At 41.0% G+C, this 21,596-nt stretch overlaps 1 protein-coding gene and 1 long non-coding RNA gene across 4 annotated transcripts in view; one reads left to right on the top strand and one right to left on the bottom strand.

Moving 5' to 3' along the window:
- tma16 (translation machinery associated 16 homolog) overlaps window positions 1-21,596 on the bottom strand; it is a 54,753-nt gene that overhangs the window by 31,864 nt on the left and 1,293 nt on the right. For 2 of the 3 annotated variants that reach the window (XM_022240187.2, XM_022240188.2), the window contains exon 2: window positions 17,619-17,725. In XM_022240187.2, the coding sequence (XP_022095879.2) occupies window positions 17,619-17,725 (107 nt within the window). Of the gene's footprint in view, window positions 1-3,487; window positions 5,224-6,047; window positions 6,189-6,615; window positions 6,661-6,853; window positions 7,023-7,152; window positions 7,233-7,428; window positions 7,706-8,361; window positions 17,161-17,618; window positions 17,726-21,596 lie in introns of those variants that run through there. The other variant, XM_087149196.1, reaches the window with a different exon arrangement.
- On the top strand, window positions 8,957-19,901 carry LOC147796024 (uncharacterized). The gene is made up of 3 exons (XR_015428407.1): window positions 8,957-9,083; window positions 19,307-19,380; window positions 19,806-19,901. It is a non-coding gene; the product is annotated as an uncharacterized LOC147796024 (long non-coding RNA).

The raw sequence follows: 21,596 nt of genomic DNA, 5'->3' as shown, positions 1-21,596 counted from the left end.
AGCAAAACATACACATGCACACTCTCTCTCCAGAATCCCTTGCGAATTTGACTTTTGTGATTGTTACTGGGCGGGATATGACATTGCTAGCTTTTCCTTGTGGTGGCTGCAAATATTGTTCACGTGGAGAAGGTTTGAGGAAGACGTAGATGACGTCATTCCTCTTGCCGTACAGCAAATCAGTTTTAATCACTTCGTGCCGGGGCATGTTTCAATGTTGATGATGCTGGGCCGGCATGACTATCATTTTTTCCGTTTTCAAAATCCTTCAAAAATTCATCATTTCATTTAACGGTCGTTTATAGCCACACGAAGTAATCTTCAGGCATTACTCTAAGTTGATAGGTGACCTTCATTGACGCCAGAGTATTTCAGCCAGGCCTGCAGACTTGTAAACATAGCCCAGATTGTGCGGTGTTATATAACTGTCTTTTGTTCACGAACCTGGCTCAGTGCACTGCTGACCTCTTTTCAATAGGGGCCGGATTAGCGTGCAGTGGTGCTGTGTGGCTCATCGCTGCGGTGGTGGAGTGATTTTGTCCCCGGTGGTAATCCGCTCGCTCTCAATGCCCCAAACCCTGGTATAGGGTTTCAAAACAAGGCTGGACCACTTTTGAGAGTGAAAAATGCCGGTAATGCCCAGCAGCCTGGTCTTTTGTTCGGAGTACGGTCTTTTGTTACAGGGCCTTGTGTCCTTTGTCCGAGTTCGGAGACCCCGGCCACCCATATAAACCATACGTCTCCGATCCCGGAGCCCCCGGCAGGAAGTGGTCAACTCTGCAACTTTGTGAGCCGCAACAAGCACAGTACCTAGTGACGCCATTTCTGATAGCGATGAGGTATACTACCCAGAGATTAAGCATTCGCTGGATGACGGGGAGGATCCTTGTCCCTGTAACTCTGATACAGTCAAGGAAATAAGTAAAATACGAAGCACTGCTATGACAGCGATGAGGGAGCCAACCTGAAAATTCGGCATCGGCTGTATAACAGGGAGGCCCCATACATTGCTACTCCTAATAACGCAGGGCCAAATTGTGCGCAGGGCTCTGCCCCTGTTATAATGAAATTCTCGCCAATATCTTATTGAACTGATAATCCTATAGATCAATCTATGTTTACAAAATATTCCTGTCAACAATTGAAAAAGTTTCAACTTAAGGATCCGAACTTAGGTACTTGTTAGAATGGTGTGAAAAATCTGAACTCCATGGTACCAAGTACATACCCTCACAAGATACATTAGAAATATGTGCACCTGCAGTGAAATATTTTTGGTCAAATGCCACCTTCTTCAGTTATCAGACGGTATCCTCTACTACCGTTGGGTTGATCATCATTTCAGTAGATTACTTTTCTTAGTCGCTACTTCTTTGAGACAGGAGATACTCACCCTTTGTCATGACTCAAAAATGGCCGGACACCCCGGAATGACCAAAACCTTACAGAAGTTACAACAGTGTATTGGTACCAAATGAAGGAAGATGTCACCCTTTTTGTTAAGTCGTGCAAAGAGCGCAACACATACAAAAAACCACTAAGGATAGCCAGAACCCCCTTAACTAAATATCATGCAGGAGCTGCAGCTGAACGTATACATTTAGATATTCTACGTCCGTTTACACCATCATCATCTGGAAATCAAAATATATTGATGTTAGTTTGCCAGTTCACCAAGTGGGTCGAAGCCTACCCACTGGCCTGTCAAACAGCAGAAATTATTGGAAGAGCAACTATACATAACTTTATATTGCGATTCGGCTGCCCATTACAAATACACTCTGATCAAGGGAGCAACTGTTCACAGCAGTGTGTGATGTACTAAAAATTGCAAAAACCAGAACAACGCTTTACCGTCCCGCGTCAACAGCCAGGTAGAAACATACATGTATAACAGGACTATTTTGCAAACAATAAGATGTCACTTGAAGGGAAAGGTCTTAAATTGGGATGAAGACTTATCAATACTTCCTGGGGCCATTCGCTCCATCCCAAATTGTAGCACAGGTACCGGTATGACTTCTAACTTGATGATGCTAGGGAAATCCAGAACATCGTTAAGTGGCAGGGAAGGTACCCCTCAACAGGCTTCTCCTAGAGACAGATGCACCCTACTCTGTACCGTAGGTCATGCACAGCTCTACTAAAATAAGCAACCCAACACTGGCCAAAGAAGTAGTGACGAAAGTAGCAACTATCCATGCACTGGACAAACAATGTATTTTGGGAAAATGCCCATGAAACACAAGGGAAATATACGAAAAAAATTCTAGTTTTTAGTGATCATTTAAAATTTTCAGCATGTTTTCTTTAATACTTGAATAATAGCATGCAAAGATTTACAGAGAGTGAATAATATGTAACCATTTGAGATATCTAAAGACTAAAGTGTACTGGAAAGAAAATATTATTTGAAAGGGAAAAGAAATTAAAATTGAACTGACAGTTTCTAAAAGAATGGAAAAGCCAAAACCTAAACGCCAAAACCTCGATGAACTGCAGAAGGAATAAGAAATAAAGGGTGAAAATCGTAGTTGTGTAAAAAAAGAAATTATAATAGCCAAAATTTCTAAGTTTAACAAAGAGGCCATTCGGAAGCAAACAAAGAAGGAATAAATTACGTGGAATTGAGATGAGTTTAAGACAATGGCATGCTAATGTGCAAATTAACAAAGTCGAGTAAATCTTGGAACTTATTATGGATTAAAGCATAATAATAATTTAAGCTGAAGAAATGATTGATTATCAGAGTTCATTTCAGGGTATTTGAGAAATATGTGAATAAATAAAAAAATAAATAGAATAAAACGGGAAGGAATGTAGTGAATAAAGGCACTGATCCATGACCTGGCTGGTTGTCAAGTTCCACACGCAGCCAGGCTAGAGTCACTCTTGTGAGAAGAACCAAGCAGTGAACATGTAGTTGTCTAGTCTGTGTGCTCGCTGTGGCTCCAAGACTCACACCGGCCACCTGCCGTATTCGCTGGTAAGATTGACGAATACTACAATATGACTAAGTTTAATCCATCCCTGTTGGTCAAGAGTATGTATGTCGTGTGGTACCCAGAAAGCCCCACCCCCATGCCAAGTCCATATGTGGAGATTCTTCTGGATAACTTACACAAGAATATACATAAAATGGACGGGGGGTGTTCGGGAAAATCATTGAAAATTTATCCTATATGAATTTCTTTTGACTCTCTGACTAAAAAAAGGTATTTATGAATGGGAATAAATATGTGCTGACTGGGCATTAGTCATGTCTATTCTCCAGATGTTTGAGACTGGCCAAGCACATACTGGAATTTCTTCCCTTATACATGTAAGTACACTTTGATATCAACTGAAGTTACCTTTCACCACTTTTACATTAAACTCTTTGGCAATTTTCAGTAGCTAATGGTAATTGTTTCTTTATGAGTTTTTAAAATGGCTTTCCTAAGATCCTTTAGCTTAGATATAGTCTGGACAAATACAATTTGATTGTTTAGATATGTCCGGTGGCAGAATGTTGGAGTATTTTACACACTCTTGCAACACATTCTACATCATAAATGTATGTACATGTAATACCCTCTTGCCAACAGTCTCACCATCTTTATAAAATACATAGATATTTTTTTCGTGATAAATATATTTTTGAGAATAAACATTACATATAAACAGCTCCCCCACAAGTCAGGAAATACTAGATCACACACAACAAATGCCGACTGGGATTTGGCCTTGAACCCAGAGCAAGGTCAGAACAACTGCAGAGGAATGCCCCACTTCTCTCAACAGCCCAAACATGAGCTGTGTGACCTTCACCCAAACTCCCTCAGTGAGCTGTTTGCACAGAAAGTAGAGATGTCAGAGATACTGGGAACTGACCTAACGATTCAAATGTAGGGGGGGTGTATATGTCTCCCTACTGCATCCACTTTTAACATGTGCAACTGTGTGTTCATGTTGGTTGAGTCCAAAAAGGAAACTTTCAAATCATTTCTAACAAACTGGTGTTACGAGTGGAGAACGCATGACAGAAGAAAATCAAAAGACGGGAACAAGGACACTAAAATACAGGCAAAGGACAACAAAGGAACTAATTTGGAATGACATTTAATTATAAACTAGAACCAGCAAAACAACAAGTTAACACAAAGTAAATCTAGAGGGGTTTTTTTGCAACTTAAACTTCTTATGCAAAAGCACCGTGAACTTGGACAAGCAAAAGTATAAAAATAAACATTATAATAATAATTGAAAATTTATAATGCTCCATTTCCATAAAAATGATCAACGGCGCAGTACAAGTACACATAAAAAAGTTTCCTTAATTAATTTAATTTAAGAAATGAAAGATAAGGATAAATGAATAAGAATAAATGAATGAATGTCACCGCGCTAGTACCCAAACTGCATTATGGGGATACGTCTGCCACGCCAACAGGGAGAACTTAACCCTGCTGGCATCGGTGTGTCTCGATCTTTCACGGGGACAGATGCCTCTAACCCTACCTACGATAATAGAAAAGTAATTATACCAGACACGGTGACACTAAAATAACGAATCACAGCTAAACCTACTTTTCAAAAAAATGTGGGAGTAAAGCTGATTACACACACAGCTCTCCCTGTCAATTTAGAAATGTCAATTTAGAAATGAATTGGAGATTACTAATCGGTCGATAATTTTCTAAAATCGGATCAAGGTTGTCTCTCTTCAACAAGGGACGCACCAAAGCTTCTTTCCAGTCCCTTGGAAATATACCAGATTCTAAGGAAGATTTGATAATACGGATAATAACCGGAAGCAAGACATCAATCAAGGCAATTGCTCACCAGCTTAGTAGGCACTGGATCCAGATCACATGATTTCTTTATGGACTTCACAAGTTCTACAACCTATGACCTAGTTAGTGGTTCAAATTGGTTTTTTGTTGTATGGTGACACAGCTTATCCACTGAGGAGAGAAGTGATCGTTGGATACAAGGGTGCCCAATGAACGGATGAGGAACATGAATTCAATGCTCAGAGGGCAAAGGTCCGCATTTCTGTAGAGTGGGGATGCGGGCAACTGATAGAAGAATGTAGGTTTTTAGACTTCAGGAAGAAGTTAAAGCTGCTTCTTCAGCCTGTGGGAATATATTACTTGGTCGCAGCACTTCTCATTAACTGCCATACCTGTCTGTATGGATCACCAACAGCAAACTACTTTGGTGTGATTCCTCCATCACTGCCTGAATATTTACAGAAGAAGATGGAGAGTACTACCAGCTACTGCATGAATTTGATTAGCCCATTAAGACTCCACTATCTTTGCATGTGTTGTGGTCGCTTTAAGCAAATCGTCAATATGCTTCTGAGTCCTTGGCTGGTTAGCATTTGTTTTGCTTAAAATAAAACATGTGAAGCTAATAGAAATAAAAATGATTTACCACAATTCAAGTTCATGTCCAAGTTTATCATGCAGTCCAACGCAAATACATATACTTGTAATTTATGGTGCCAAAATGATAAACCATCAGGCAACCATCACACACAACAGGTAACCATTAACAGGTAAAGAAAATGGCAAGTACTTTTGTACCTTGTGTATATTAAACAATTAAATTAAATCAATTGAAAACAATTGTCTGTCCTCATTTAATATTGCTCTGAGGTACTGAGGTGATTGACTGCTAAGGGAGGATGGGGGTGGGGAGCAATACAGGTCATGCTGCCACTCCCAAAAATTAGAAACAATTAGAAATTGAGTGGAAGGCGGTTTTGCCCTCATTTCATTCCTCTTCTTTCCAAAATAAAAAGCAATGGCAAATAGAAACATGAAAGATTTTTGCTCCATTTCAATTTCTCTTCAAAAAATTAATGAAAAAGAAAGGAAATGTTTTGCTCTTATTAATCTGTTGGTCCTTTTGAAAAACAAGAAATTCAAAGAGTAACCTCAACGACAGAAAGGCAAAAAAAGTCAGATTATTGGTTCTGGGTCTGCCCTTACTCATGGTCAGATTTGTTTGGGTTGACCAGCATCTGCAATCTTTGCACCTGTATTTCTGACTCTCACCGTTGCTACTACAGTTCCTCTCAGGGTCTTTCTTTGCCTTTTTCTTCCAGCTGCCCCTTTTTTGCAGAATATCCACAAGAGGATCTACATGGGTCCAGTTTCTCTTCTTTGTCTTAGTTTTCCTGGCATTCTGCTCCTCTCCTATGGATGGAAAAAGAGGATTCAGTCAACACTGAGATACACACTATATACGAGAAATAAATGGCCCTAATTCATAGAGCTGCATTGCATAATTGTTTGCTAAATTTTGGCAAATGTAATACAAATCTAATTGGTCAAGTGGCTGTTTGAAACTGGGCCTGTAGTGGACAACTTTGACCTCCGACTTGCTCAAAATGCCCATTATTTTATTGCACACTCTTTACCGCTATCTAATGATGATCATGTACACCCATGTGACATTAAAATCCAGTCACAGGGGTGTGAATAACAACATGTAAACAGGGTAAAAGCTAGCAAAAAGCAGCAATTCCAAAAGTTGCCATATTTTTGTAAAAAACTTTCAGGTTTCAGAGTAACACTTTCAACCAAAAAGCTGAATTCTCACACCCCTGCAGTTAGCACTTACCCTCTGAGCCACTTCCACTTCCTTTCTGGGGGTCATCATCACTGCCTGTGTATGAAATATGGTATGTGGTGAGTACATGTACATGCATGAACCAGGTACTTGGACAAATGCGATTTTAGCTATTGCCAGTAACATAGTAGATAGGGGAGGGGTTAACAATGAATGGAACAAAGTGTACATACAACCTGGCAGTTAATGTGTTCAAAATGTATGGTACCAATGTCAATATTGAACTCACTGTCACCCTCTTGAAGTATTTGTTTCATCGCCTATTCTCGTATCTTCTTTCCTTCTTCTAGGTCTTGTAATGCCTTCACCTCCTTCTTGTTTCTTTTCTCGGCCTTGGCTTGAGCTGCTTCCTGGGTCTGGCTCTGTGTTGTAGCTTGTGTTTTAGCTGCTGCTTGTGCCTGAAAACAAAATGCTTGATACATGTATCACTGCATCATGACTGCAGGTATAAAACACTTGGAGAAACAGCATCCTGTAACAAGAAACTCTGGGCGACAGAAACAACTATGCAATTACCCTTAATTTTACCTTGACTGCCACTGCCTCGTAGTTCAGTAGCCTCCATTAGCAGAGCTGTTAGTTCAGTCTGTGGGTCATTCACACCAGACCTGGATGTTATAGGGGAGACTATCAAAGTTTGAGTGAATTTTTATGACGTGTTGTGCGAACATTCGGGGGATAGTTACTTCAACCAACTTCAACTGTTAAAAAGTGTCATTAATGAAGTTTGGTAAAACAACGCTGCTGTTACAAGAAGAAAAGTGGAAAGAGTGCCAAACCAAAGCCATACCTCAGTTTACTCACTTTTTCTTTGATAAAGCCTCATCCTTTTCAAACTTCTCCAGTATCAGCTCTGTCTGCTCCCTCACTGTGTGTGCAGTTGCAGGTTTCTCTGGCTGCAGAGAAAATGTGAGGTTCTCTGCGACCTGATGCCATCTAGTTTCATCTAGAAGGGGTCATTGCTGTTCACCTCTTTCAGAAGGGCCACATCATATTTACGGTCTTTTGTACAAAAGCTAATGCTAATTCATTTTGGAGTCTCTGAAGTCATGATTAATGTCATCCAACTTTCACCCAATTCCTGAAATCAAATTTAATAGTAATTGACAATAAGTTCATTTGTGTAATTAAATAATGCAGTTCAGCTGCAGTTCACCCCATGCTTGCATACAGATGATAGTGTAGCTGCTGACCCTGTCACACAGTATAACAGAAAATTACATCATCAATTTGTCCCTTTTAGAAGAGAAATGTAGAAATGTACATGTACATGTGTACTTCCAAAATGTTTGACTGACCTACATAGGCCTAGGTGATGACAACATCATGTTGAAATTGAATCCCTCAAAACCTCACTTCACAAAAGTAAAATCTTGTAGATTAGCCCAATGGACTTCTTTAGCATAATCCTATAAAGACACAGGGGCGTTTATACTCTTTTTTGAGTTTGGAATTGATCTTGGTCTTTGGAATTGGTCTGTCATACTACTGTACATGTATGTTCATGGTTATAGCATGTAGGCTTGTTTACAGCATGTACCATGTCACGCATACATGTATATGAAGGAGAAAGCGTGACATTCCATCATGATTTGTGCACTTTCAGTCCTTTTTCTTCTCTATAAAACTAAACAGTTACAATTTTCAGAACATGAACTGTCAGCCAAATGTCTGTCAGTTGATATGTTTGCCAAATACGAAAGGAAATGTAGCTATAAAGATGACTTCAATACGTACGTGAAACGGCTTCTCTTCACATTCTAACAGTAACATGGCCATTGCTACGTGGAACTGGTGCCCATAAATTGATGACGTAATCAGCAAAATCTCGACTTCACGTTCATGGAGCGCAGAAGAGGCCTGCTGCTGAACCTCTCTAATACAGGTTTTTTAAACGTACGTAAATTCCAAACGTATTTTTTCAGGAAGACACAAAAGGATACAGATCAACTGGGATCGTAACACTCTCCCCTCCTTTAAAAAAGTTCGAACCACAGGAGAAATTTTTCTTTTGGAATATAACTAACATGTTTTAGAAGTTTGTACAAAGTATAAATTTCACATGGTTATCAAATATTGTCAATGTATTAAATTCTGTTTGACATTCACATACCAAAATCAGATAAAATTACATAATTTCATTACAGCAACATCTAATTAACTCTTGGTCCATCACTGAAACTAATAAGTAACACCTGGATAAAGTGTCTGCAATAACGTTGTCTTTCCCCTTTACATGTATATGACGGATCTCAACATGCTCAAGGGCAAATTCCTGAAGAGCCAGACAACCTTCGATTCTTTTTTTTTTATCCTGTTTAGAAAAGTCAAAGGGTTGTGATAGTATTGGTTGCCGACTCCAAATACACTTCAAAATGCTGCAAGGACGGAACTAATGCCAAAGTTTCTTTCTCGACTGTGGAGTACTTCGTCTGATGATGGTTCGACTTTTTTGACAGGTAACAGATTGGATGCATAATTCCATAATCATTATCCTGCAGGAGTACTGAACCTATTCCAACATCACTGGCATCTGTTGCTAGTGTGAAAGGTTTATCAAAGTTTGGAGCGGCAAGAACTGGTGCAGACATGAGTATGTTTTTTATCAGGTCAAAAGCTTGATTGCACTTATCACTCCAGATAAATTTTGCATTGTTAGCAAGCAAGTTTGTGAGTGGGGAAACAACATCTGAAAAATGATACCCAGCCATTCCAAAGAAATGCATCAACTCATTCTTGGTTCAAGGCTGAAGAAAGTGAGCAATACATGTTGCTTCAACCTTAGCATTTACTGGCTTTACTTCTCCTTGACCAACTTCGTGGCCCGGAAAGGTTATCTTTGCTTTCCCAATCTGACTCTTGGACAAGTTAACTGTGAACTTAGCTCAAGAAAGTCAATCGAACAGAGCTCTAGTACGTTCCATATGCTGTTTCCATGTATCACTATGTATAACAATGTCATCAATGTCATCCAGATTATAGGTCATTGTAAAGCAGAAATCATTTTGCTTGCACATTCAGAAAAAAAAATCAAAATATAAAAAAACAAAACTAAACAAGCAAAAAATAAACAGTTGCACTGAGCATCCTATTTTATGCTAATAAACGTCACATGTCAATATAGCCACCCTGTTTGCTGATGACTTTCAACAGTCTGCTGTCCACTGATTTTGTCAAATTGTTTATTGTTTCCTTCGAAACGTGCTGCTGCTTCCTTAATCGCATCCCACAATGCATCCTTGGAGTTGTATTGCTCCATTAGCATAAATTGTCTACTTCAACACCGACCAGAGGTTCTCAATCGGATTTAAATCCGGTGAACAAGCAGGCCACTCCATGATCTGTTCCTGCTTGAATCCGTTGCACTCCATCCAGGCTTTTGTGTAATGGGATGCGCGCGAAGGTGCGTTATTGTGCATGAAAATCAGCAGCTTGCGTTGTCTGGCCGGATGCTTCTTCCACCATGGCACAAAGTTGGCATTCGAAAGATCACAATATCCTTCAGAGTTCAGTTTAACACCGTCCTCAACACGGAATGGTCCAATCATCTGATCTCCAACGATAGCAGCCCAAAACATGACTCCACCCCCAACTTCACCTTGTTGTCGACATAGTTGCATTGGTGCAGACTGCCCCTGAGTTACCCATCCTCTGGTCCATCCAGTGTTCCTCTGCACTTGTCCGTGAAAATAACGCGTAAAAAGTCAATTTTCATGCGTTTGGCTTCGTGGTTTTTGTTGAGAGGTGGTCGTCTTTGAGCCTTTCGAACCTTGGCAACCTCCTTGAAGGCCTTACAGCATGTGGTTCTGGATACTTTGGGCAGTTCGCATGCTTCAAATACCTGTCTGCTGGTTGCTAGAGGATTTCTGGTAACCTGACAGCTAATCTGTCGAAGGTGCTGGGCATTGATTTTTTTATATTTTGATTGAACTCGCTTTTTTCGACCACTTTCGCTGTTTGCCACAATTTTTTTCACAGTACGTTGATCGCTGGAAAGGCACTTGGCAATATCCAATGTAGATTGGCCCTGTGAAAGCAACTGCACAATTTTTTGTTTTTCAGCAGGCTGGAGATCACCTTTTTTACCCATCTTTACTGTACAGTGGACTGTTGCATAATTACTCTGAACAGTGTTTTCTGAAAATAACTCACATTTGGACTTGTATCTCATGAGTTACAGACAATGCTTCTTCTATTGCAGTTCTCACATGTCCACTGAGGCATGGAGAGCAGTTGGGGCATTATGGAACACGTTGTGTTACTTCAACAAAAACACATACTTGCATAATAAGCTTGGACACATACTTGCATAATAAGTTTGGACACAGTGTATAATCAGCTGAAATGTGGCAGGGGCATTCATCACACCGAATGGGAAAACTTTATACTGATACACATGGAAGCCTTGTGGAGTAACAAAAGCTGAAATTTCCTTAACTCTTGTTGTCAATGGCACCTGCCAATATCCTGTGGGAACTTCATGCTAATTTCCACACAATAAGTATTCAAAGAATTGACTCACCGAAACTGGCGAAAGCTACATGTACTTGCTAGCGCTGAACTCTGCTCTGCTGACTGTGATTGTTCCAAGGCCAAGGATCAAGTGTTCTTCTTGCGAGACACATGTCTGCAGTGTGCAAAAAATGTGAGGCAAGATCGGCTGGGTGCTGGGTCGAATCCAGCTCAATGCTGCACTGCTACCGGTAGTTCACGTTTTCTAACAAGTTCAGAAAATATCCACAGGACACACAGAATATTCCTCTACATGCGGCACAAGAATAAGGCTAATTCCAAGGTGAAATATCTCCACTAAGTTTGATGAACATGCAAAAGAACTTCCACCATGAGGCAAAAGAGAGCGAGAGCAAATTCCAGTGTGAAAGTGTGCGTCTGTTCAGCACTTGCAAGTCAGGTCAGGTCACCGGGAATGCAAAAATATATACACGCACTGTTCGTGTGATTGACCTGTTGTATGGCGGGCCATATGGAACAAAGTTTGAATGGAGGGCAAAGCTAAACAAAATTCAATTTGTAAGGTGTTGCTACAGTAGCTCCCCCTAGATCATGAGGGAAGGAAATGATCGATCCTGTGGTGGACGTAATCTACATACTTGGCTGGACACTGCACATGTCGACCTGAGCGGGACCTACGTGACTCCGGGTGAATGAGAGTACTAGTGCACGTGATGACGTGGTGGGTCCGTCAGACGATGTCAGAGAACTTGGTGTTTGTGTGACGTGACCGGCCTTTGCAGTGGTCGGAGAGCTGCTGGAAGTTGGATTGGTTGGTGCAATTTGAGGGTTGATGCTTGGCTCGAGAAATGCCACTTTTAAGCAGTCGATTCTGACACTATCGTGGTTCCCATTGCGGTAAACAATGAAGAACTTGTCATCTCCACGAATTACCTCGATGGGGCCTTCATATGGGGGCTCCAGTGGATTCATCATCGAATCAACCCAAATGAACACATGTGTACATGTTGACAATTCTGAGTGCACATGAAATTGTCTGTGTTGGGCTCTGGGCTGTGTAGAATGCAAGTTGATCATATGTTGTTGCAATCGGTGAAGATAAATTCCTGGCTCAGAGTCACTGGTAACTCGGTGTGTGGTTACAAATTCTCCTACAAACCTAACGGAGGTACCAAAAACCAGCTCTGTGGCAGTACAGCCAAGGTCGGCCTTCACAGCAGTACGAATCCCAAGAGCTACGATGGGGAGTGTTTCAGTCCAACATTGGTTGTCATGAGCTTTCAGAGCTGATTTTCAGTTGCCAGTGAAAACGTTCCACGAGACCGCTGGAATCTGGGTGGTATGCTGTCGTCTGGCTTCGTCTGCATCCCAGAAGATCTGAAAGGGACTTGAACAATGCTGACTCAAACTGTCAATCATGATCAGTAGTAAAAGTAGATGGTGCTCTGAAAACTGCAACCCAATGTGACAAAAAGGCTCATGCAACAGTCTAGATTGTGATGTCTGCAGCTGGTATCGCCTCCAGCGTGTATAGTGATCAATACATGTCAGTACATGTAGATAAGTGTAACCCTCCGATGGAAGCAGCGGGCCGACCAGGTCAATATGAATATGACCAAAATGGGCATCTGGAGTCGAGAACGTGCCGAGAGGGAACATCGTGTGAGAATGTATCTCGGACCGTTGACTGGGAGACAAGATTTTGCTTATGTTCAGTGATCAGTGTTGATACCAGGCCAGATGAAACGTGCAGTAACTACATGTAACTTCTGCGTGGCTCCAGTATTCCAGGTTGAGACAAATCTTGAAGAACATTGAAGACCCATCGATGAAGTGTCTTCAGATGGAACGGACATGCAACCCCAGTAGAAAAGTCACACACGATCTCACAGTCCGAAGTGTGGAGGGGAACTGACACAAAACACAAAGATGAAGTGGTAGCTTTGAGTTGTTGACACTTTTCGTCTTTCCCCTGAGCACTGGCAATCTTGGCGAAATCAATCTGCGCTGAAGCTCTGACTGTGCTCACCCCGTAACAAGATAGGGTATCTGCTACACCTGTCCCACTAACATAGCGAATGTCCGTTGAGGTGACATATCTCCCAGGGAGGGTAGCAATCAGGAGATTTATTGAAGGAATAAGTTAATGGCTTGTGGTCTGTGTACATACAAAACTGTCTCCCTTCCACAAAGTGGCGTAAATGCCGGATCCCCAAATATACAGCCTGCAACTCACAACCAAAGGCGCTATACTTTGTCTCAGCTGTGGGTGCTTTGAGAAAAATGCAAGTGGTTCCCATGCACCATTGACGCACTGCTGCAGAATCCCCCAGCAGCAACATCTGATACATCAACGACGAGGGAGACTGGTGCAGAAGACTGAGGATTCACAAGAAGAGTTGCATTAGACAATACAGATTTACATGTAACCTGGACGAAAGCCTGGTGAGCTGTATCATCAAGTATGATGTCCTTCTTTTTCGTCCTGCTCTTAAGGATGTCTGTTAATGGCTGAACAATGTTGGTGCAATGGGGGACAAATCGTCGATAAAGTTGACGAGTCCCCTTTCACCTTATCATCCAGTGGTTGGATGCAGTGCTCATCTACATGTATGATGTGACCAAGGAATGTCTGAGATGAGGCACCAAATTGGCTCTAGGCAGGGTTGATGACCCAAAACTGAGACAGCCGTGCGAACAAAACTTGTTAATGTTCCTCATGGTCCTCGACTGTCTCACTCGCTACGAGAATATCATCAAAGTAGGCATAGACAAAACGTAGGCCACATAGTACCTTGTAAATAAATCTCTGAAAAGTTTGCGATGCATTATGCAGGCCAAAAGGCATGCGGGCAAACTCGTACGTGTACAACCCAAAAGAAGTCAGGTCAAGTCACCGCTGTTTGTGTGATTGACCTTTTGTATGGCAGGCCACATGGAACAAAGTTGGAGGGCGATGCTAAACAAAATTTGCTTTTTAAGGTGTCGCTATAATGCCTTTAACAGATCACACGCTGTATGTACTCACAAATTTATCATCACCAATCTTATCAATATAATCATCAACTCGCGAATGGATAAGTGTTCAGTTTTGTTATAGTATTAACATTCCTAAAATCAGTACAAAATCTTACAGATCCATCTGACTTGGGAACTGAAATGCATGGAGAGCTCGAAGAACCATTACACTCTTCAATAACAGGCCTTGAATTTCATTTTTTTAAGGCACTGCCATTTGGCATTGGTGGACTGGCTGAAATAAAGGGCAGTAATGCCAAACATGAGGGCATTAATGCATCAGCGTACCAAAGTTAAGGGCATTAATGCCATCCCAATTTTTTTTATATCACACGAAAATGTTTCAGGTCTCAGAAAAAGTAGGATACCCACAGAGCGCGCAGTATTAGACCAAAAAGTGCTCGGACAAAATGTAATAACACAATCAATGTTGTTCTGCCATTACCATCTTTGATCTGTCATATTATATAAAAGCTAGAGTTGTAACATGCAGTGTCAGGTGTCAAAATTCACCTTTTTCCTGGTCCTACCAGAACCGCACACGCAGCCACATTGAGCAATCCTTGTTTTTTATTTTTTTTTTTAGTTTGCCCATTCAGGCAGGCCATGTCGTAAATTTGCTTCTTTTCCTACCTCCATGATTTAAGTAAGGCCTACAGCATACATGCAGTATTTTATTTGGCCAAAAACATACATGTGATAGGCCTACATGTAGTTGTGCTGTGCATGCGATATGCCTCTCAAAAATTGGGTCAGTAGGTCAGAACTTTTTTTGTTTGAGGGCAATTTTGTGCTGATTGAATGGCATCAGTGGGGAGGAAAGCTTCCAAAAGTATCTCAAAAGTAATGAACACCTGTCTTAATCTCTGCAAAAATTTCTACATATGGCAATACACAAGAAAATTATGAAAAACTCACACAATCACGACGGCAATCATGAAGGCAAACCAGCCAACAATGTCCGTGTAGGCCCTAATGCAGTAATCTGGTAATGGTGTAGGCTATTGCGTGGTAAGCGGGCGTGATTCATCTAGACCAGCGGGCGCTAAAATGAACAGAACACCCTCAAATTTCTCATGAACGAGGAAAATACAGACATAAATAAGAAACCAATTTCTGTAAATTAACTTGCAGAAAACCTCCTACAACCATGCTGCAACATAACATTGATGTCTTTCTGGCCTGCAGCCGGCCTTTTGCATTCGCAAGCGTACGGTCGATGAAGAGTGTTTATGTACAGTACATGCAGTACATGTACAGTACAGACTGGTACTGGTTGCTACATCTGCATGACGCATTCTTTTGCATGGGTGCGGCACAGCGGGAACCAGAGGAGCTTCGTTTGATGCATAGAGTTTCGTGCACGTGTTTTCACCACTGTGACAGTGCGCGAAGAATTATGGGGCGATTTGTGCGAGTGAATACATGCGCGGCGGGCACGGTGTGGTCGAATGTGAGCGATCAAGGAACGATGTATATGCCACTTTCCATGTGTCTCACGGAACAGGGCAGTCGGTACATGCGGAGAACGCATGGCAGAAGAAAATCAAAAGATGGGAACAAGAACACTAAAATACAGGCAAAGGACAACAAAGGAACTAATTTGAAATAACATTTAATTATAAACTTGAACCAGCAAAGCAATAAGTTAACCCTAACCCCCAGCCCTGATTTTCCTGCTCAAAGCCAGAATCCTCCCAAATCTTTCAATTCTGGACTGCAAAAACTAGAAGTAACCAAAATCCTGCAAAATCTTCCAATTATCACTGCCAAGTATCACAGCTAAAATCTGGCAAAATCCTCCAATTATCACTGCCGAGTATCACAGCTAAAATCCTGCAAATTCCTCCAGTAGGTTTACAATCACTATTATGCCAAATCGTGAAAAGGGCAAGAATGTCTATTGTTACACCTTCTCGGAAATGGGTATGGATTTAGAAAACGACAGAAATTCTGAAATGTACCCTTACACTTTTGGTGGCACTATGAATAAACAAAACTCATTGAGCGCATCACTGGGGAAAGTTGCCTGTCTGTCCACTGCCGATATTTAGCAGCTGTGGTCTGCTGACTCCAGTGGGTCACTTGCCCTTTATCACATGGCTCATGTTTTGGCTTGCACAGAGCCACTCAAAAAAATCACCACGAACACCACAGATAAAGAGGCGGTTTCAGTATGCCCTGCTTGATTGAGCGAGCTACCGAGCCCTGGTGAATATCAGGGGCATACATGTACATGTAAGTGGTTTACCACACACAGAAAAGTTTTCAGAGCCCTTAGGAAGTACATGTACAATAAATGTACCAAAATCTAGTCTGTACCAAAAACTACCAAAATCAAAATCCCAGTAACCAAATTCCTCCAGAATCCTCATGTGGTACCTTGGACCAGACACCCAATTTCCTCCCAAATCCTCATGTGGTACGCTGAGCCTGAGAGCCAGATTCCTCCATATTCCTCCAAGAGTCAAAACTCCATGTAACCAAATTCCTGCCAAATCCTTCGATGGTTCAACTGCCAAGTACCCAGAATCCTCCGAATTTCTTTCCTTTGCAGGAAAGAATTTTGGATGATTCTGGCAGGTTAGGGTTAAAGCAAAGTAAATCTACTGTTTTTTTGCAAATAAACTTCTCGTGCAAAAACACCGTGAATTTGGACAAGCAAAAGCATAAATGTAAACATACACATTAGCACAGCCAAGCACAATTCTACAATGAAAATAAGCAAGCCGGCAAAACATGTTAATGCACAGATAGGCAAATTATATTCGGCCGCGCATAGTTACCTTAATACACAAGACAGAGAAAATGAGGTCCCCCCCAGTCAGTATCATGGCTAAAACAGCACAGCCAAGGAGGGCCAAGCACCTCCACACCCTGGGCCAGAACAGTCCAGCTCAGACAGGTAGGTCGGTGTCGGTCCTCGAGATTTGGCTTCTGCATGGAGCTAGACACTCAGGGTCCCGTCCCACAGTGGTGTCGGCCTCGGCCACGGTCCAGCGATGAAGAGGAGAAGACGACATGGAGGTGCTGACCAAACGCTGGCTATTTTGGAATGCACATGCTAAGAGCATATAGGCACTGACTGAGAACGAAACTAATGTCTACGGAGTCTTTTACTGGTTTTTAAATTGTGCGTTAATTCCACACGTACCTTTTTGGAGAGACACAAAAGGATTGGGATCAACTGGGATTGTAACACTGGACTGATATGACCCACTTTTAGGCTGGCAATGTATGTCAATATATTCTGCAGAGAATTTGGGGGTAAACTTCTGGCAAACCCTTTTTTTCACAACACAGTGATGATAATATGTTTTTGTAGTAACCTACATGTACACAATGGAGAATTACTGCTTCCTGCTACACTTAAGAAAACCATGCCTCTAGTGTACGCTATCTAGTGTATGTACATGTACATGGAAGTTTGTATCAGTATGATAATAAATTACACCTAAAAGGTTTTAAGTCAACATATTTCAGATTACATGTATACGACCCACCTTGCAATTCTGTCTTTCCTTATAACAGCTCCAGTGAGTTTCATGGCTTTGCGACTGTTAGGATGCAGTATTTTCACCCGGTGGACCATCCTTACACCTGCTTTAGGCTGGTAAAATAAAAAAGTTGTAATGCTGAATAGTAATACATGAATTCCATTTCATTTAGAAAATGGTACAAGTACTATAGTATAGCAATGCACACACTATACCATTTTACTAGGTGCCTGATCAGTGATCCCACTGTATTCTATTTGAATACCATCTACAGATGCTTGTTTTTATGTATAAAGGCCTATGCCATGTCCTTTTGTTAATGGGGAAGCAGCAAATCAGCAAGCTGTTTTACATGTTGAATTCGAGGAAAATCTAATTTTGCAATTTTGGGTATGGTCCAAAGGGCACTTGCATCATTGATTACTCAACCAGAGTTCATGAGTATACACGGAACTTCCAAAACCATGTCACAGTTTCTGTCATGAGCTTTTCCTTTCATTGTATGGTTTTCAGGGAGGCCTGGTTTGTGTATTAAACAACCACAATTTAATAACTTTGTGCGGATCAACACACTAGCTGTACAGTTGCCCCTCCTTGAACTTAGATGACAGTGATCAATGACGATGGCTATCAAGACAAATACTGTACCCTGGTTTGCATTCTGTTAGCTCAAACAATGAGACCTGGTGAATGAAATGTTAGGTGTGTTATGTTCCATCAATGTATCTGGACAGAGAAGATCTGCAGAACTCTGCAGCTTTCTACATGTAGGTTGTGTTAACTGCATATCGGAGAGAAAATGCACATGTTGAAAAAAGGAAACAATGCATTGACCCCTTCCTTCTTATAAAACTTAATTCTTTGGAAATACCTGTTGGCCTACCAAACTAACATGAAGGGAAATTATCGGTAGGAGACAGAAGACCATGAATAGGAATGTTATGATAGTCATCCAAGAAGCGACAAGAGGTCAACACTTTTTGTTATTATTTTGCAAGGAAAAAAGTATGTCTTAAAATTAATGTCAAACACATCACATTACTTGGAGCGGCCTTTGTAGAACATGACACCTCCCCCCACTCTGAAGTGCTGTTATTTACCGTACAAGGACCACATGTACTGAAAAAAAAAACACAAGCCTGTCTCTGGCATACATGTATGTAAATGTAGCCTCGCTCAGAAATGAACACAGTATAATTTATACATATACCATGATTTGTGTCCTTGTGTCTTGGTTACTAGGTGAGGCATTCTGGATCAAAATGCTACGTTACATGTACATGTACTCCTGTATGTGCTCCGACTGCATTTCAGTATTTTATTGATGAACAATTGAATAAAAAGGGCCTCAAACAATCAAATCTTGGGCAACCATCATATTCTTTGTGGCATTTGTACTTTTTCCAGCGTCTCCTACTGGTATCATGTGGGTTAAATATGGACTATTTCCTGTAATGGAACTTAGAGATTGAAAGTGCCCTGATCACTGTACTTCGCGCGTAATGCACATTATGTGCCACGCTTGGCTGGGATCACAGCACTGCATAATTCATGTTTCACGCTGACATCATATGACCCAGGGAGCCAAATGGTGATGCAAGTTAGGCGATGAGAATAGAAGTTGTGGATTTGCATCCTTTCAATTTCAAAAATACATAAGGCATTTTTTTTCATTATTTTATTTCAACATCCAGGTACAGGCACTTTTCAAGTATGCTGAGGGATGAGCTAAATGTACATGTACGCCTCTCATCAATTCATGGATCAGGTAAGATAGGAATCATCACAACAAAACACACCTGTAGTAAAACATACATGTACATGATAAAAGTGCATGCCAATCCAATGCACATGGGTCGGCCATAGCTCAAGCAGACATCTGGACATGTACTATACATTTACCAGGGTTGAGATAGCAGACGTGCCAATTTTAAAAATTCCAATGCAGGAGATTGTTTTGTCCGACTGAAACCCACATCCATTATAATGCATAATCATATCGTGACATCATAATTTGAATAAAATATTCATCAAAACCAAATGAAAGTTAATGCATGAAATACTTGGGATCTCTTCAGGGCTTGTTATAATTCTTTTTAAAAAATCGCAAAACTACATCACATTGCGATATATATGTTTTCAACTGTGTTGTAACAATGATCTATTTATGCTGCATCTGGATCTGTTGTTTAGACCTAGGTCTAGGTCTTCGCTCTACATGGAGATGCCGAGTAATAAGACCTAGCCGAAGCTCTAGAAGCCGGTTTCGGAGACGGCCTACATGTGGCGTGAGTCATCAGTAATGCATAAAGAAACTGAACTATGAAAATCTCCTATACTTTTGTACACAGCCAGTGAGGGAAACAAGCTGAAATCCAAAACAAAAAAAGCTGAAATCAGCTGAATAGCTAAGAAATCTCAACCCTGATGTACATGACGTACGGAAGCCATCTAGATAATATGGTTTTTTACACAGCTTCTAGAAGATTTGAAATGCTTGGTTTTGTGATTTTGTGTCTTTTTTTTTACCAATAATGAACTTTTTTGTAAATAATGATTTTGGGGGCCGTGGTGTTGGGCCATGGGGGCGGTGGACACAAAACTACAACTTCTATTCTCATGGACTTATCAACATAAGAGAACCTTTTTCCGGTAGTGATAGGTCTACTGTTTCTCTACCTTGTCTTACCGCCAAGTGCAATCTTGACTCTAGTACAAAATCATTGTAGGGCCTACTTCCTAATGCAATGAGTCAATTATCCTATGAATGGATTTCATTCTAAGGCAATTCAACTCAGGGTGGAATTCAATAAATTTGCCCACTATTCAAAATTACACTGAAAAATACTACCGGTAGGCTTTCATTACCCCCAGAACGTGGACCTTGGCCTACATGTACATATGTACATGTACTTCCAGGACTGTAAGGTATACCTCTCAGATAAGCATGTACAAACTCCCATAAACACATTTTGGCTGTTTTGATTGTGCCAACTTATCATACACTTCCATCACAGCAATTTGTGCAACCAAATTTCACACACACACGTTCTTCATGAAGTTGGATGTCCGATGGGGAGAATTATTCACCCTTATTCCTCATAAAAATGGTGAAATTCTTGAGCATTTTGCAGAAGATGAGAAGCATGTACTCTCAATAACTGTCCGCTGTGTGATAGCTTGACCAACCCAACACAGCTCCTATCTTTTCCTTATGTATTCCTTACCCTATCCAAAGGAAAGCTGAGCTATGATTGGTCACTGGAATGGAAGCAAATTGGACCAATCACACTGCGGCTTTCATCTGTGGGTGACAGCAAAATAAAAGGAAAAGACAGGGGGTTCATTACCATGAGCACCCTGTTCCTATAATAAGGAAACAAAGTCCACTTCATCAAACTAACATTTTTGACCTTAAGGAATCTTACTCAATCCTGATAGGCCTAGTTTAGGTAAATTTTGACAATATGTAAGCAAGAAAACTTCAAATTTCTAACCCAAGTTTGGCAAAAGAAAACCACAAAGTCGAATCACGCCATTTTGTTTTTCGTCTGGTTACCTGACTCAGGCATTTGGGATTCATAAAAAATTTCCATGCAAGTCAAGGAACCAGACTACATTCGCTTGTTTGTCGATCACAGATCTCTTCGGAGAGGTCATGTACGCTGCCATTTTCCTGCAAAATTTCCCCCCAAAAGCACTGTTCTCTTTTCTCTTTAAAATGAAAGAGGACATCACCAACAACTTGTTTAGATAAATAGTTTCGAAAAATTAGAGTTTCTTCCCTTATAATAGGAACAGGGTGCTAAACGTAATGAACCCCAAAGATAGGAGCTTTGTTGTGACTGGTCAAGCTATCACACAGCCAACAGTCATTGAGAAGGCGTTCTGCTGATTTTCTGTAGTATGGATCCATGCTCAAGAATTTCACCATTTTAATAAACCTCCTCATCTTACACATTGTACATGTAACTTCACCAAAAA

Source organism: Acanthaster planci, linkage group LG19, assembly GCF_054643075.1.
Source record: "Acanthaster planci isolate LZ-2023a linkage group LG19, COTS_SCS, whole genome shotgun sequence".
NCBI lineage: Eukaryota > Metazoa > Echinodermata > Asteroidea > Valvatida > Acanthasteridae > Acanthaster > Acanthaster planci.
Note: the sequence above shows the minus strand (reverse complement) of the source record. Positions and strands in the feature narration are given on the sequence as shown.